The sequence below is a fragment of the Temnothorax nylanderi genome, unplaced genomic scaffold, assembly GCF_030848795.1.
Source record: "Temnothorax nylanderi isolate EJ_2023f unplaced genomic scaffold, tnyl_v1.0 TNYL_tig0002_pilon, whole genome shotgun sequence".
Lineage (NCBI taxonomy): Eukaryota > Metazoa > Arthropoda > Insecta > Hymenoptera > Formicidae > Temnothorax > Temnothorax nylanderi.
Window position 1 is genome coordinate 1,355,934 of NW_027249064.1, and position 18,650 is coordinate 1,374,583.

General features: G+C 33.3%; 1 protein-coding gene across 7 annotated transcripts in view; it reads right to left on the reverse strand.

Moving 5' to 3' along the window:
• Nmdar2 (NMDA receptor 2) overlaps positions 1–18,650 on the reverse strand; it is a 197,322-nt gene that overhangs the window by 67,681 nt on the left and 110,991 nt on the right. For all 7 annotated transcript variants that reach the window (XR_011717402.1, XM_071698941.1, XM_071698954.1 and 4 more), the window contains exons 2-3: positions 17,488–18,006; positions 14,438–14,609 (exon numbers count right to left, since the gene is read on the reverse strand). Coding sequence is in view for 6 of the 7 variants with exons in the window: in XM_071698941.1 (XP_071555042.1) it covers positions 14,438–14,609; positions 17,488–17,796 (481 nt within the window). In the remaining variant the exon portion in view is untranslated. The remainder of the gene's footprint in view (positions 1–14,437; positions 14,610–17,487; positions 18,007–18,650) is intronic.

The following is an 18,650-nucleotide window of genomic DNA, read 5'->3' on the forward strand; positions in this document are numbered from 1 at the left end:
AGATTTATATCTCGATCTGAAAATACTGTCGAGAGAGATCAAGAATCAAGTTAAACTTGAAGTCGGTGATAATACTTATGACTTATGATAACTTTTAATTATATCCACTATCCAGTTTACATTTTAATAAAATCACTATATAAAATAAAAAATAAAAAATATTTCAGTGTTACGCGCGCGCGTGTTGTATCTCAACTCAAAGACCGGAGTTTCTGATATGTATTTCAAAATTCGAGTGCTATTAAGACTCTAAATAAAAATTCTATATATCATCAAGAAATGTTATCAATGTAGAGCCAAATTATATCTGGTTATATTTACGGTAAAGTACCTTCTTACGAAGTTCATGAATTCTAATATCGTTAAATGGATCTGAGATGCTGTGAAATTTTAACTATTTCAAGTATACATGCAATTTAATTATTATTAATATTTTGCAAACAGACGTCACATTTTTAAATTAAAGAACTTTGATATCCATGAAATAAGATCATTTTGATTAAATTTAACCGTATACATTATTAACAAAACGCCAGAAATTTATAGGTTTAAAGAACTCTAATTAGTTTTAATGTACAACATTTCAGGTCCACTCTCAAATATCGATTTAGGAAGTCCATAATCGGAGTATATCGTCTTAAAACTCGAGAGACTTCCGATCTGAGAATTCCATTGAATTGACGTATCTAGTGCTGCGCAAGGTTCTAATTAAGACCAATGTCGTACGTGATCGCGTTACTATAACACAGAGCGAAAGAAGAGAGTGCAGGATACGTAATTTTGTTTGGATTCATACTGAATAGAGAATAAGAGAGTCCAGTATCGTACTTTGTTCTTTGTGCTGTAATTAGGAGTCTCGCTTTAAAGGTAAGTCTCTCTCTTGCGGTATGTTTTACCACCTCCGCGCGTTTTACCCACGCGCGAAAGTAAAGTAATTATTCGAATGGGTTTTGTCTGACTCAGTCATCCGAACACACTGCACATGTTTTCGTTAAAGTATCACGTAAAACAGAAACGTGTCCTTCAGCAATACGGTTATACGGTCCACTATGAGTTCCACCACAAGACGTCATGTGATAATTACGAGAAAATAAATAGAGGGCGAATACGTAAATTGTATAAATAACATTACAGAAATAATTAAATTAGTAAAATTAAATTGAATATTATTAAATTATAAGGTATTCTTGATTATAACAAATAGCTTTCTATGGCTTTATGATAAAATTAAAGTTAAAAATTAAAAAATGATTAATTAGAACAATAATAGCAGTCTATTAAACTATTTACATATAAGTATTAATTTAGCAATTATGTACTCCATAAACTTCCTATTTTGTATCGTTGCTTGCTGCGTTATCCGTTTGTACGTAAATAAATTTCTATCATTATGGTACACATTTTAGAATAAATAAAATGCCTCCCCGGAAATGTTCATCGTCAGATTTCTTCACGGAAAAAGTTCTGAGATATCTCGAGGATGATCGGGTGTCTACGATCCTGCCATACCTAGAAGGGTTGCAGGATCTTCGATGAAATTCCATATCGAAGTGCATTCGCACATTATTAATAATTGTTCCGTATATATTTGGAAAAAAACGAGAAAGGTGCGATATAGCTTTGTTCGCTATTTCGCTATGCATATTTTCAAATTTATGCCGTTCATACGAGTTTGTCGTCAGCACAACATGTGTAAATGCACAGACGTTTGCAAATACAACATAATACACACAATACAATACACACATACACATGCATACATATACACATACACGTGGAAATTGAATTCTGATGGAATAATCTGCTCGTTATGGACGAGAGATTCTCCACTGTTATTGCAGAATTAACAACGTTCTGTGTAAAATAGCTAACGCGAGAGAAATAACAACTGAATTGCCGAAACAATTATTAAGGAAATCACTCCAGAGTGACATTTATCTCATAGTCAGGCAATGGTTAAAATATCGTATTATATACACTGCTTCATTCAAAGTCAAATAATAACAGTCTTCAAGATACGTTCACGTAAAGTTTGCTGCCAAAATTTTAAAAGTGTTTTTAATCCCCAATTATTCATCGACGTTAAATTTATATGCTTTTGCTACGAACTTTACATAAAAGTTCTGTGTGTAATTTAAAACTCACTCTCTCTCTCTCTCTTAGCTACTTGTGTATCTTTAATCATATTAGCGCGCTACTTAAACTGAATTTAATATTTTCAAATTTATCGAAGTTTAGTTATTGCACATTCAGTAGAAAACACACACAACAAAATATACACTGACAAGAAAATGTACGAAAACTTCTCGCGAAGTATCGAGCTCAACTTCCACAACGTAAACTTTAGCGATAAATGTATCTCGACATTTTCTTAAAATTGGATTACGAAAGAATCTTTCATTTCACGTCTCTCCTAACGAAAGCATTGCAATATTAAAAATAGCAATTGAATTCCATTGCGTTGACGTTTATCGGCGAAAATTCTGTGTTAAAAAGCAGTTTTCAATCAATATCACCGAACACCAGATTATAGAAATCCTCCGAGTATCATAAGCAAGAACGTTCGAAAAGCGATTTCATACGCGAGCTCGTTTAAATGAATGTCAACTACGAACAGGGACATTGGTTCTCTATCATGTATGGACAGGCCGTAGACGAAAGAGCGGTGGTATATTGCATTACTTTGACTACATTTCCGCCCTCTGAAATTCTACGAGAGTGGCGTTAGCAGCCGTCTTTGCGCGCGAGAGACCGTGATATTACATTATAGGGGGACCGTATATGATGAATAGCTTAAAAAGTACCGAGAATTTCCACTAAGTGATTGTTTATTTGGCGATTATAAATGGAGAATTAATTGCTAACTCTATAAATAATATAATAAATAATATATAAATAAAAAACATTAGTTGTATGTTTGCCCCAGTGCGGTGAGAGAGAAAATAATTTCGATACGTTGCTGTATGCTCGTTCAACATTTTCTATGGAAAAATTAAAGTAAACAAGATATTATGCGAAATATTATTCGCATCATAGAAGATAATGTCTAATGCTAATAGATTACAGTTACAAACTGCTCTTTTATTATGCATGCATTATGCATGCATGCAATCTCTTTCGGAAATGCGGTGGAGCATATTACCGCGGTAAAGGCACAAATAGTAGTTTTAGTAGCAAGTTAAATATTTCTTCTGGGAGTTTATTGTAGAGAACAAATAATGTCATAGAGATTTTTCAAACAAAAATCACACACATGTCACTAAAAATAATTTATGTTATGGAAAATATCGTGTGTTACGGAAATAATGTCTTTATGCGTATAGGTTTCATCATTTTCATGATCGTTAAAATTAAAATGGACAATTAATTTCATCGTAATTTAATATTTTAAAACTATCTGTACATATAGAACTTTGTTCAACGCAATAAATAATATTACATCTTGGACAATACCGATGAAATCGAAAACACAAATGCCTCTTTTTATTATGCATACAGTCATTTGCGAAAGTATGGTTGAGCGTGTCCGTCGCGTTGTAATGGGATACGCAGACAATCCGACGTAACGGTATCGACATCAAATATTCATAAGGGCGTTTCAAGCATGGCTCGTATCGAATCGCTGAAAACCATAACGCATACGCTCGGCTTACGAGATTTTGCTCTGAATCACTTTATTGAATGGCCTGTGCTACGTGCCCAATCCACGTGCATTCTCTCCGCGATTTTCTTTGTGCGAACAATTCTCAATTCGATCGCCTTGTCCTGAACGATTTACTTTGTTACACCGGCCACATGGCGGTATTTTTTTCTTTCTTCCTCTTGCGCATTTTCCCAGATGTCACCCCGCGTCACAAAGCGTATTCTTTCCCTTTATGTGAAAGACATGTAATACGCATCGGTATCAAATGAGTATTGCCATAGAATATTGCCTTTACCGTCCCTTTCATCTTCGAATCAAATAACATGGGTGTTCTAGGCATGACCTACTTCGGCATCCTTTCCATTTGTCTTCCCGTTTGTTTGTTCTTATAAGAAAGACAGACTTTTTAAAAACAAACTCTTGGTATTGACGTTCACCCGTTTCCAATACGCGAGGATATCATATTGCCGTATGCACGTTATGCTATTACGCATAAGACTGTTACACAATCGGAGTTATTACAATCGTTACACGGTAATTAACCTTTGGAGCGCGCAAATTATTTGTAACCATCCCGTAATTAAAAGATCCTCTTTAGAAACCAATTTATATTCGCTGTATCGATCTCCGTTCTGCAATATTATATGTCAGCATATTGCGATTTTATACCATCGCGTGCTCCGTCAATTTCGAGTTTGTCACGATACGTCGTACGTTTGACATATCGCGAGTCAACTTACATTACGTTTGCACAAGTTTGATTAACAAGAAGAAGAAAGTACAAATTCAAACGTATCCGACCTCGGGTACAGATTGCACCTTGACATCACTCTGTTGCATCCTCGATACGTTGATGGGACAGATTGGTGCAATTTCCTTTGACCGTTCGCCCCTACGTTGTACAAACTTCTTCATTTCCAACGTGAATTTCACTGTATTTACGCTAATTTCTCTCATGTCTATATAGTAAACAATTTTATTTACATTTAAATACAAATATAACTCAAGCATTTAATTAATCTAAAAAATTCCCCACATTAAAGTCCATAAAATTACAAATAAGTGCAAAATAAGTTTCAGCTTTCGCTATTATTTATGTTTTCAAAAATACCGTAATCAGACATATCTCGGAAATTATTAATACAAGATTTTTATTAGAGAAAATTGACTCTCTAAGTTACTCAAATAATGTCATGTATACATCAAGCCAGTTGTTCTAAAATAACCTATATACAAAGACTAAATAAATAATGTCCATAAAAGGTGGAAGTAATATTTATCTTTGTTATACTCCATTCGGCAGATAAATTCCCGACGCTGTTATCCGCAATTATCCTCTGGATTCAATTGTGAAGCATTAATGCCACAGTATCGTCCCGAAGCTACCCCTGGGATTTACTTATTGGAAGAAAAGAATTGATGCTTTGAAGTAACAATACAAAGCCCTATCCATGAAGAACGGAAAAGTTCTTCTGTGGATTGATTTATCATATCTTTTGATAGGCCAAAATTGATTATTAAGAATTGGCCAGAGAGAAGCACCGCGAAATCGTTGAAAACCTCCATTAGTGGTTCGATCCGATTTCACTCTCTTTTATTGAGTGATGAACGGCTTCATCCGGAAAGTATCCTGTGTGTACCGAGTAGTCCGTCCAAATGACGTATTCGACGGACCTACTGGGCAACGACGAGATTGATTAAATGTTCCCGGCTGCGAGATGGCATCGGAAATCGCGAATCGTATCGATATATGCGGAGTTCATTGCGATAGTACCGTCTGATTATAGTGTAGGTACGATTGAAACTTCTACTTGATGGACGATCGAGACTGGCAAGCGCTACCGTGATTGATCCACTTTGTCGGAAAAGGGGAAAAGATCGTATTACTTTATCCGTGATAGTTGAAATTGCCTCAAGCGGATGATACCTACTCCGTTTTATATTACTCATAAAGGTATGTGTATGTGTGTTTGCACGAGTATGTACTATATATACATAGTAAAACAACGTGATAAATCCTTATAAATACATATAATATCCTACGAATAAATACAGATAAAAAAGAAAGAAAAATTATCTGTAACAACGAAATTCTTGGAATATCTGCTTTGAAAAATTTTACTTTAAAATTTCTTACCAATAGTTCCTTTAACTACTCAAGGATAGTAAAATAACTCGCGAATAAGAGGTCTATTGAAAAAAGAGAGAGATAAAATTGGTCGACGCAGCTGGAATAGAAAATTTCCACTAGTAACTACACTCACGTAGCAGATTTTCTTTTATTCTTCTGATCAAGAAATGCTTTGTGTTAAGTTCCACGGTAGCTCCTTCAATTTCACTCAAATTTCGCAGTTATTTTTGCAAGAAACACTCCGAGTTTTCACATTGGGAAATCTATTTTGAGATTTTAGGTCAAACATCCGTTGCTAATAAATGGGTATGGTCTTGTTTTTATACTGAGAGTAAACTAAGGTCCACACATTGACATTTCCCATCACTTCTTATTCGAAGTTCAATGTTTCTACCTTACAACTTAATCCCAGTACAACGAGCATTTGTCTATGTTAACAGTTAGTTTTCTTTACTTCCTTTCGATATTTTGAAATTTAAGAAATTACAAGTTAAGCATTAAAAAGGAGAACTATGCTTAAAAATTATATGCTAATAAGTAAGAAGTTTATTGTAATTGTTTCATTATAAAAATTATAAGTAAAAATTACGATTAAAAATTGTATGACAAAGTATTATAATAGTTAGTGCCATGCTCGATTTTATTTTGTACGTAAACGTACAGAATAAATATTGTTACAATGTAACATCAGTAGGACAGTTAATGCCACACGTTCCATCATCAAGACACGTCTGCGAGAAGGAGGAACAAGAAAAAAGGTTAAGCTAGGGAAACTAAAAGTCTGTGTCCCAAATTACTAATCGATGACGCACACCAATCTGAACCCCGTATTAAAGTGCACGATGTAACCGCATCAATCTGCGGAATAGCGCGCGATAAGGGGATGTCGGTTGTTGGAGTGGCTCGAACTTGCCGAAGAAGGGTCAGTGTAGTCTTCGTACGAATGTCGTCGGTAAGTCGATAGTGGAATCCATCGATTGATAGCGAAGTTATCCCGGAACGATAAAATTCAGACGTGGTGACAAAAGTCTCATGAAGCTTGGATTGGTGAAGGCGACTCTTTTCGCGATCATATTCCATGTAGACTCAAAAACAGCATAAATCTCTTTCAGAAAATGAAAAATGTGTGTAATAAGCAGAATTGAGAATTGACTTTCGCGTGCGCGAGAAATGTAGCTTTAGTTTCTTTCCCCAGAAGGTTAACAACCTACTAAATGAGACTTGTCATGTACACTTTCTGTATAGTGATAAGTATGACTTTTCCAATTGCGTCTCAAAATAAGCGTAATTTTTAAAGTTTAATAATTGAAATTGGCGAAACATTCATATATGTTTCTATATATAATTTAATAATCACAACGATATGTGACTTCAATCACATACTAACTACATTTAAACAAACCCATAATAAAACAAAGCAGTTAGAGATTTGTATCAAAATATGAGGAAATTAGTGACAGTTATTTGTATCAATTTAAGTCATACTTATTATAAATATAACACTATAACAATAAATATAATTAATATAAAAATGTCTATTCAATTGTTATTCGTTGGAATATGTTCTTCATTCAAATATGTAGCATATATAACTTTTCATTTAAAATTCTAATTTTTGTCCTTTAGTTAATGAATAATAATTTTATGAGATTTCTCTTGCTATTATATAAATGAAAATGGATAGAAGTCGTTATGCACAAAGGAAACGTTTTACAATTTGTAAAAATGTTTTATATTGTGTTCTTTGTTAAAGTAGGTACTCTTTTTATCCTCCCCCCCTTTTGTCAACTATTTCTTAATGCAACGTTATCGACTAAAGGATCTTTAATAAGGACGTGAACAAAGGAACGCTAAGGCAAATAATTTCAAAGCTCTTCGATTGACGTTTCAAACGGTATGCCAAGCACTTGTAACACGCCGCTTCCTATACTATGGTATTCTGATTCCGGTAAATAGATCAGATGTCGAGGGACTGTTCAGAAACTTTACTAAATAGTTGCAGTTATTAGATGATACATTACGAATAAGTAGAAAAATACAATAGAGGGAAAGCGTAGAACGTGTATATGAAAAAGATTATTTCAATAAAATATGCCTCACGGACTTACTTAAAACTTAAATCAATCCTAAGTTGAACTTTTACCTTAGAAAAATTTAACATGTACATATTTATACGTATAAAAATGGTATCTATATATAAGATATATGTTACTGTGTTAAACATAAAAAATATTTCAATATTTCTTATGCAAAAACCATTATTTAAAATAATATATAAATATATTATATAAATTCTAAAACAAAATTAATATCTGCACATTTCATAAAATATTTCGAGGAAATTAATTTGATGTATGAGAGGCTTTGCCGTTGATTGAAGTAAATGCGATCAGATAACGGAGATGTCACGAACGGTAAATTGGCCTTAGATTAATTGCTCGGAAATCTTGATCGCTTCGTGTAGATTATATACAGAATTATACACTTGTACATAAATGTGTTTAATGTAAATTAGAATGTAAAACATAAATTTAGAAGTAAACAAGTAAACTAAACGTTTAAACTAAATAGTTTAAAATAAACGTTTCTACACAGTAACGAAGCTAAAATAAAAGCTAAATAAGCTAAATAAAAGTTAAAAAGTTAAAAAGAGCTAAAGAATATAACAACTAATACAAGAAAATTTATCACATTAAAGATATTACCATATACATACAGTATTCAGTTAACTAAATTATTTATATTTTAATAAAAAAAATGTTTTATTTATCTGTTTATTCTTTCTCCCCTCGATATTTCCCCATTGACAGTCGCAATATTTTAAACAAAATTATGTGTCGTGGGGAAGACGTGGCCAACAAATCGAAACTACTTCCACACAGTACCTATAGCTAAGGAAAGACATATAAATCAGCATGCTTGGATTTGCGCGTGTAACAATGAAGTCGAGAAAAAAGAGGGACAAGAACAAGGTGCGGAATAGGACGACGGTGTGAGAGGAAATCATATGTCTAGTTCACTTGTACTTTCCACAGATCCTCCGAACGTAGCTTCTGAACTTTTCGGATGTATCTTGATTTTCTATTCCGGCGAAATGGCCGATACTTTGACGAAAGTTTTGTGTCTCATGGTTGATGTTTTGCGACCGTGCAAAATGTTTTGAATGCCTCCCTAAATCTTTACGAACTATTTTTTGTACGCGGAACATTACTCGCTAGAATTCAAAACAGATACATAGGTTTCAGCATGAAAATAGCATTAATATTATTCTACGATAAATTGCATTTTCTATTCATTCTAACACATTACGGAAAATTATACTCCCCGAGTAATTATTATTGAACACTGCTATTATAATAAAAAAGTTCTTATATCTTTGCTATATTAAGTACAATTTTTAATTAATTTTCTTTTGTGTGTTACTAAAAATAATATGAAGTATGAACTTTACTTGCATTTTATGCTTTACTAAAAATAATATATAGATTGTTACAGGATTTATAACGTAATATCGTGAGTTTAACTTCAGGAAATTAAAGGCTACGTAGGTAGCAGACGCTGCTTATCTCTTGATCACAGATTGTTGGAGTAAAACAAAATATTTGTCCATTCTCATTACCTTTTTTCTAATATCGCCTTAGTTTATTATATATATATATGTGGTATATTACCTAATTGTAAGATTATTTATTTTGCGTTATATGATAATAAAGAAATAAATAAATAAAATCAAATGTACGTTTTAAAATAACGTTTTTATCTTTTGGACACTCTATTATATTTAATTACATTTATAATTGCAACAGATTTTTTAATTGCAATTACGTAAAATTTTCGATAAAATTGAAGCTAGATTCTTAAACAATTTTTTTGCAAATATCTATTTCATTCTGGAATTTCAAGCACAGATTTGATAGATTGGTAAAAAAAAAAAGTAAAACGGAATTAAGATTTAGAAGATATTTCAATATATTATTCCCGTTTCCAAGCTTCTAATTTCTAATTGAATTAATTAATTCAATGTAGTATAGCTAAGCGCCAGATTTAGCCCGGGATTAAGTCAAATCAATTCCAATTAATTTCGAGATTGCACAATGCTGCCCCAAAATTTTGCTATCAATCCAACTATATATGACTTCCTTATAATCGTACTGCAAAATTCTATAAATTGTTTTACACAGAAGCAAGGATGAAATTTATGTAGTAAATTTTACAAGCGCATTACTGTTTTATTACTACCTTTCCTGTTTTTTTACTTAGTTTTTAGAGGCAAACGCGGAATATCTCATTATAAAGTTACAATTAAAAATACTGCTGTTTAGATTTTTCCTTAAACCTTTTACTTTATTATGTTATCTGCTAAATAATATTGAATTTTAGTGGCTTAATTATTCAAATGAGATTAATTTCAATCATTTTTTATGTTAAATAATGTCAAATAATTTTACTAAGTAAAATAGTAAATCATTATCCAATATTTTAAATCGATGGAAGTTATGGCTAACTGTAGTTTTCTAGATATTGTAATTAAATCGAACATCTCGAAATCCACGTGTAAAAACGTTCCGTCATTTTTCGTCAGATGGCGGCAGCTTGCAAGCTCCGCGAAAGCTCGCTTATCCGTTCTACCTCCTGGATCGAATGCCCCGGTGATTAACAAAATTTTAAATAATCGATGAACCTCCAACTCGATCAGGCATTGTCGGCATTATCGAGTCACCGATAAAATTGAGTAGATCACTTTGCCTGATAGAGAACAGAGCGCTCTCTCAAGGCATGGCGCGACCTCCTTTAGTGACGCCAGCTGGAATTACCGATGGATTTTCACGCAACGATGCTGGCACAAACCTAGCTTTATAGCCGTCGATATGCGAGTAATTCAAAAACTACACCAACAATCGCGAAGCTGGTGTAAACTTTTCTCATTGTCGAGATATATGAAACCGTATCTTAAAAGTTTCTTGATAACTTTCCTTCTCTCTTTCTCTCTTTCTTTTTTTTTTTTAGATATATTTGATTAATTTTTAAAGAATTTTCGAAGTTATGTATTCAAGAAAAATTGTATATGCTTGTACTTATCTTGATTTAAATTCTGCTATAATCTTGTATTAATTCGTTTTTATTTCAACTCATCTGCAATTTAATGTACGTTTTTTTAATAATAAATATAATAAACCATTTTTTTAGTACGTATATTTAACGTACTCTTCTTTTATTCTTTTTATGATGGGGGTCAGTCTACGTATTGCGAATCTGCATATTATATATATACATATATCGGATAGTAGTTTCTTTTTGACATATCAGTTATGGATCAACGTTAACCATTTCCATTTTTAACAAACGCGACTGTAGAGAAAAGTTATCGTGCATATGGAAATTGCCCTCGCGATATCGAAAGCACGGATATCGATCGGACGACTGCCGGCGCGCGACGGTGGCTCGCGATTTACTCTACACATGTCAGCCGTTGCGGTGTCTGCGTTTAACCACGATGTTCAATTTGCCCTGCGGCCGAACCGCTTCCGGTTTTCGACAAGCCGTCGCTACTTCCCAATACAGTTATCACGGTTGTGCTGTTAGAAGTGTCCGATAAGGTCGCGGAAAGCTGCCGGAAAATTGCTTTCACGCAATTCTCAAGAGAGCAATCGGAAATTATGATTATATATAGAGAGTGTTTCAGAAAAATAACATTTATAGGGAAGTAATTTTTTATAGAAAAACAGAACTGATAACACAATATATTACAGTAATAAATGTATTTTGTCTTCAAAGAGTTTTTTTTACTTGTTCACCCATCATTGTCAACACATCCTTGGAATTTTCTCCAAAGCTCTGAGGCACATTTCTTTGAGTATTGTTGCAATTATATATGCAATTTTCTGTCGGAGACCTTGCACATTGCAATAACGATAAACAGGTAAACAACAACGGTAAAAACTCTCTGAAGACAAAATACATTTATTACTATGATAACTTGTGTTATTAGTTCTGTTTCTCTAAAAAACTTCCATATAAATGTTAACAATTTTTTTAAGCATCCTCTATATAGCTTACAAATAATTACAGATTATAAATAATTATGACACTTATTCCAGCCATCTCCGATTTGATAAAGTGAAAGCTATAAAAGTATTTCAAATCTGAGTTATAATTATTTTCCATACGCGTTTTATCCGTTTCAGAAAAAAAAGATCCAAAAGAATCTTCTAAAATAGCGAAATTCGCAAAAACGAGGCGCCGAGAAATAATAATCATTTATAGAGTCCCTATTCACATTACGTTGCAGTTTCGTTATCGCTGGTTCTATTAATTTTCGCTGCATCAATGTTTAGAATTTTCCTGCAGCACGGAACCGATTTAATGGACCGACAAATGATGCTGCCGTGTTACTAAGTGATTGCCATCACTCACTTAAGATTTCCGGCAATAGTACGACCATTTCTCGGCCAATGTATTCATTCAGGTGAGGAGACGCGTGAGGCGATGACTAAACGTAGTGTGCGGTGATGGGTGGTGCGGCGCGTGGTGATGTGTGAGCGGCGCCTGGCTGTCGTCCAGCTTTCCCGACGTGATTTACATGGCAGAACTGCGCCCGACGTCTCTCTTTCTTTCGACGGAGCGCGGCAGCATGAAAACATCCGATTTCAACGCAACTCCGATTTTTCATAAAATCGATGAGCTTCAAAGAACTTTCGCCAACACCAATAGAATCTTTATAAAAGACCGATCGTTGACACGCTCACTGTCATTTACCATATGATTGTAAGGTTGAAATGTTCGTAGAAGATTTAAAAATTCTTCGGTCTATATTGATGGTACGATAAATTATTAAAAGGAACTGCACGTAACAGTATTTTCCGATTTTACGTATGGGCTTTAACGTTTGAGCTTTTTATAAATATAAAGTATATAAAATATAGAGTGAACTACATGCATCATAATTTTACCAGTTCGGATTAAATGCGAATATCTTTAGAGATATTCACACCTTAACATTCGTCTTCAGAGCTTCTCAGGGTTTTATATATTTTTGAATATGGAAAGTTATATAAAATGTAATTTTCTTTTTCATATTTCAATATCGTACTGGTAACAAGTAAAAATAAGGATTAAATATTAAATGCTTTCTTATAATATTAAATATAATATCTTTCAAAACATATCCCCCTTTAATCAATATTTGAATCAATTCAATATAATCCTCTCTCATTCTGATTTAATTGAACGTGAATCTGTTACTGCCGGTCAGCATGTGCAAACTGTAGAATAGATGTATTTTGTGCACTTTCATCCATCAAAACCCAATGATTGGAATGCTTGTATTTCATTTCCATCCACTTCACGCTTTATGGAATTGACGCAAAGTTTCCAACGTTAAAATATTCAGCGCAAATATCAATGTTATGAATTTCCAACAAGAGAATAAAAACCGTAACGCGGTATAAATTCATTTCTAATGCACTGGCAATGGTTAAAATTATAAAATACCGACCAGATATAACTATATAAATACATATAAAATTTGCTCGTTCATTCATCAGTTATTTGTATATTACGTCAATCATCTATTTTAAATTGATTCCGAGATTATATTATCTTGGAGCAATAATCTTGGATCATAATCTGCTTCCTTTGCGCGTATGGCTTCCGCTTCCTAATTATTTTGCATTATTCGGCATTCTCTACGTTATTCTGCATGCAATGTAATAGATGTGATGCAGTAAGGAGATCGTGTAAAATAGAAATTTATTCTGTTAGTTACGTTAGAGCTATAAATTGTCTTTAATTCGTGTATAAGCTTTGCGAAGAAATAATAACATAGATCGTGAAAGGATAAGTCTAACCCATTTTACATTTCTACTTTGCATTCGTTTGACTTTGCAGGGAATCTCTTTATCGCGGGGCTAAAGTGCTGATTTGTACCCTACGGGCACAAAGAACGATACTAGGTGAAGGGAGCGTTCAGATTCTATCTGATAAAAGCTAAGCTCCCCATAAAAGCCGCCGATGTCTTCAACAAAATGTGCTCAAATCGATCTAAGACTTTCTGTTCTTTTCTCGAACCTAGCATGTTTCCGAAAAATCTAAGGATTTATCGTTTCGCACGTAAACTCCTTCCATGATTGCAAAGATAAAAAGCTACTAACGTCCGAGGATCTCTTTCGCCGTTTAAAATGTCTCGTAATTTTTTCACTTGCAAATCAATGAATTTAATGCGGACTTATTTTACGCTTTTCAAAAAAAAAATTGAGCACAAAACATCTGCATATAGCACCAAATTTGTTTTAAAGTGAGAACAAAGGTTCCAGAATTTTTGCAAGTATTATTCGTTCACTAAAAATGCAAATTGTTTTTTCCATACCTACGCGTATTGCATTTACAATGCAAAAATGTCACAACTGTATTTCCAAAAAATTCAACATCTGACTTTAGAAATTAAAATACAATTGTTTCAAAAACCCTTTTAATTTTTCAATTTTGTTTTACTTAGCTCTGTATAATATAAAATAATTTCCAAAGCAAAGGATATAAAAAAAGGGGTTAAAATAATTTCCGTTAATAAATGTACATATAATGTACAGTGTATTAGATATGTACCGTGTATAATAACGGTGATATGCGAATAACAATGCCATCAATCAAATGAAATTAATACTCACCAGTAGGGCTAGGTGTGAGCTCCTGCATCGCTATTTTGACACGAAGATCATATCGCTGGAAAAGACCCAACCTTGGACCCTTCGTGCTTCGCTGTAGCGCGCTACTAGCGGAGCTGGCTGCTCTGGTGTACTCTCTCACACCAAAGGATTTGTACGGCACCAACATGCCCACCTGTTACACAAATATGACGGAGGAAATATGAAATTTTGGTAAGGCGAATATTAGGTACGCTCTTTTACGGACATGCGTCATGCGTTTCGGTCGGTGCAGAAACGAACACTGTCCGTCAGGTGATAAATCGTTTGCACCGTCAAACGGTGAGAAAGATCGTCAACAGGTTGTACAAAACGATATTTCGCCAAGTTTCGACCGAGACGTGGCAGTTGACGCGTCCGCTACGTTACAAATGGTCCGAGTCTAGGAGCGAGTGCTATTGTGATGATATACACTTGCTCGTGCACGATTGCGTTGGGAAATACATCCGTTATATGTCATATTACTTTACTTTATCATTATTGTTACATTATGTTGAATTATATATTATAATTTTTCTCTTTATCACAATTTCCTCATCAATCAATTTTATATTGATTTAATATTTGAGCAAATTGCTAGGATTATTTTGCTCCGTCGTTATTAATTTGTTTGATGATATTAAATATTGATCAATTATAATCTCAATGATAAATTATTTCTTATTTATTCTACTTTATGGAACTTATATAATATCATGTCTATTTGTTATATAACAGAGAAAATATAAAATTTCAATAAGACGCTTATACACATTTGTAAGTGTTATTCTGTGTGTTAATTCACTTTTTCTCTTAGAGTAACATACTTTTAAAAATAAAATGTAAAACATTTTATTATGGTAAAACAGTAAGAATTTTAATTACGTTAATGTCAAAAAGAGTAACTTTTAAATAAATAAAGAAAGTTTTCCATTATATCAGAATTTCTCATTTTAATTAGAATTGATTGAAAATACAATCCAAGTTATCGAATAAGATATTTAAACTTGAAGATTTATGGATAAATAATATTTAAATAATATATACCTACACAATTATATATTTATATCTAATTATAAGAATAAAAAGAAATGGATCGTGACTTTTAATGCATTGCATAGTCCTGTTATTGTTCATCGTATAACCGAACTATTGAATTAGATCAATATTTCCTATGTCCAATATTATGTAAATTGCATCTTTGATGCAATTATGCAGCACAATAGAGCTTCTTGGATATTAACAATAGACTGTCATAAGTTTTACTTGTCGCATATTTACCGCATCATGATCGACAATGTATTAAGTACTCAAAGCGATCAGAAAACTGCAGCAGGGGCATCTTGTTCACAAGCTCTATTATCACAAGAATGGACCGACGCGCACCTGTTGCATAAATCGATCGATATGAATGAATATCTACGTAGGCTGAGACTGGACAGCGGCTTACGTTACGGCCTATTAGCGAAATGTTACATCACTTAAATTTTTTGAAAAACATTAATACGAAGTATTATTTTAAGGAAAGTGTTTCACCGTTCTTCTGTACCTAATGATTAAGGCTTCGATACAATATCTTTGTATAATTTTGAGATATACCTACAATAAAATCATGGAAGATTTTGCTTTAACATAAAATTTGCAATTTGTAGGCAAATAAATCGAATAGTAATCAAGAATCAAACACTCTTCCATTATCAATATGATCTTGAAGAACAAAGTTATTTTAACAAATAATTATATAATTTCCTTGATATACAAATCACATTATTACTGTTTTATTTTGTTAATTATTTACACATGTCTGCGATGTAAGTAAATATTCTGAAAAATCAATAATTTTAATTCTTTATCTCAAGCATATTATTTCTAAAGAAATATAAAGCAACATTTTCTAAAGATTATTTCATTCATGAAATCATCACCTCTGACTACATTAATTCGAGAGAAATTGCGTCGTAATAAGTATTCTCTCATACCGTTTGAATAATGGGCTTAATTTAGAGAAGTGGCGTAATCCATCGATTATCGGTAACGAATCGCACCACTAACCGTACATCTATCGGTTCTAATTATGCGCTCTATCTCGATGCGTAGACGGTACTTGTTACAATCAGTAAATGGAGACGAGAACCTATAAATTGACCCATTGTGCGCCGACACGGGTTTGAAAAATTGAAAAAGAATTCATGAATCCATCGGGAATGAGAGGTTTCCTGAGAGAATTTCATCTCGGATAAGTCCGAAAAATATCAAGGTAACTATCCTCGAATAATGTGAGTTATTAACTCGATGAATTCATTAACATTCATTAAAGATGATTATCTCCGCGTCGGGTATTCCCAAAACGTTAAGAACTTTTCGTCAACTGCATTTAAATGAAGCTGGCAGCTCGAAGAGTATAATTTGCACGAAAAATATGACTCAATATGAATTAAATAATTAAGTCGTAAAATAATTTATCTAAAGAATTATATATAATTGAAGATCCGTTAACGCGCTATAAAAAGAAAAAATAAGGTAAACATTACATGATAAATTATATAGTCGTTGCAGAAAAGATATAATCAAATAATACATATTGGAAAGCTTTTATTTCTTTTAATGTTAGAAAAAAATATCCTCTTGGTTAATAGTTGGTGGATAATTTTAATTACGCGTGTATTTTATCTTTATAATTTTTACAACATATACTACATCTTCTGATTAAAGTAAAATTGTTTCTAACAATATATATAATTCAATATATAATTCATTGATTACTAAATAATATAATATATTTATTTTTAGACGTAATTACTTTGCAGTTTGAAAAACTGTTAATAAAAAATTCTTGGAACTTTTTTAGCTTATACTCATAATCACACTTTTTACTGGCTTATTGCAATAAATTCTTATAGTCATATATCTTTAAGTTTCTTATATAACAGATGTAAAATGTTTCCCTCCAATATCCGGTTTTAATAAAACGTCTCTTCGACGGATTTGTGAAAATGTTCTTTTCTTAGCAACCCAATTTGTGGAAAAATCCTTACCGTGAGTTTGGTGATGTTAATATTATTCCCAGAATTATTCACAGAAGATTGCGGCGTGAAACGTGTAGGGGTAGTTGTAGTGGTGGTCGTGGTGGTAGTCGGAAACGTTCGCTGTCTCGTTGAGTTCGATAATCTACTTCCCTCACCAATACGAACTGCTGAATTGCCTCGGCCGACGTTCACACTCTTGGGAACTGTTCCCCTGCCAGTCCCGATTTTGATGCCTCCTTCTCTAATGGTACTACCCGGCGGACTACCTAGCACCAACAATGGTGACACCACTAACGAGAGGATCCACGCGGTCCTCATGGCGCGGAATTTGTTGCTCGAAGCGACGACCGTTTTTGTCACGCAATCTGTCGACGATTGATTCGATCGCACACTGCTTCTTTGTGCTATCTGGACACTGCGCTTCCATTCAAAACACGAAAGGATTCTTCAGCGTCGCGACGACGCGATGCAACTGCATACACGCGCATGTCTGCCGTCGTAATGTTATCTCATCGCGATGTGGCGCACCTGAAATAGAAATTAAGAATTTGTTAATAATACTCAAGTGAGTAATATTTCAAGTGTAAAGATTATGAGAAAGCTAGATTAAAAAGTACCAGTTAAAAAGAATCAGAAATATTTGAAAAATAAATCTATTCAATCTTATCCGTGAGATAAAATTCTTTTAATCATACTCAATATTTTATTTTTAATCACATGTTTTATTGTCCCAAATCTTTAACAAGATCATATTAATTAACCTAAGGAACGCGAAACATATATAATATCTAATTTAGTGCGGCCATTAATAAAAAGAAGACGTATCAAAATAAGCCTTCATATTACGTATTTCTTACCAAAGTATAAGTTTTAATTAAGAGGGTCTTTAAATCTTCCTCTAATTTGACATCGAAGCAAATACAGCTCATTGTATAAGAATCAAGTCCCCGGTTCGCTTAATTCCCCGGTTCGCTCCCTCTCTTTTGTGCTATTATCTAAAACGGGAACTGCAGTTCGACAAATTTATATATAGAGATGCGTCTTCGGCCCGTAAATTTCGTATATAACAATCTAAGGCTGTGCTTTAAAGGGAATTGCGTATAAACCACCGAATTAACAGACAGCCATATATAATGGTCGATTCCTCGTAGGATTAGTCGGACAGTTCGATC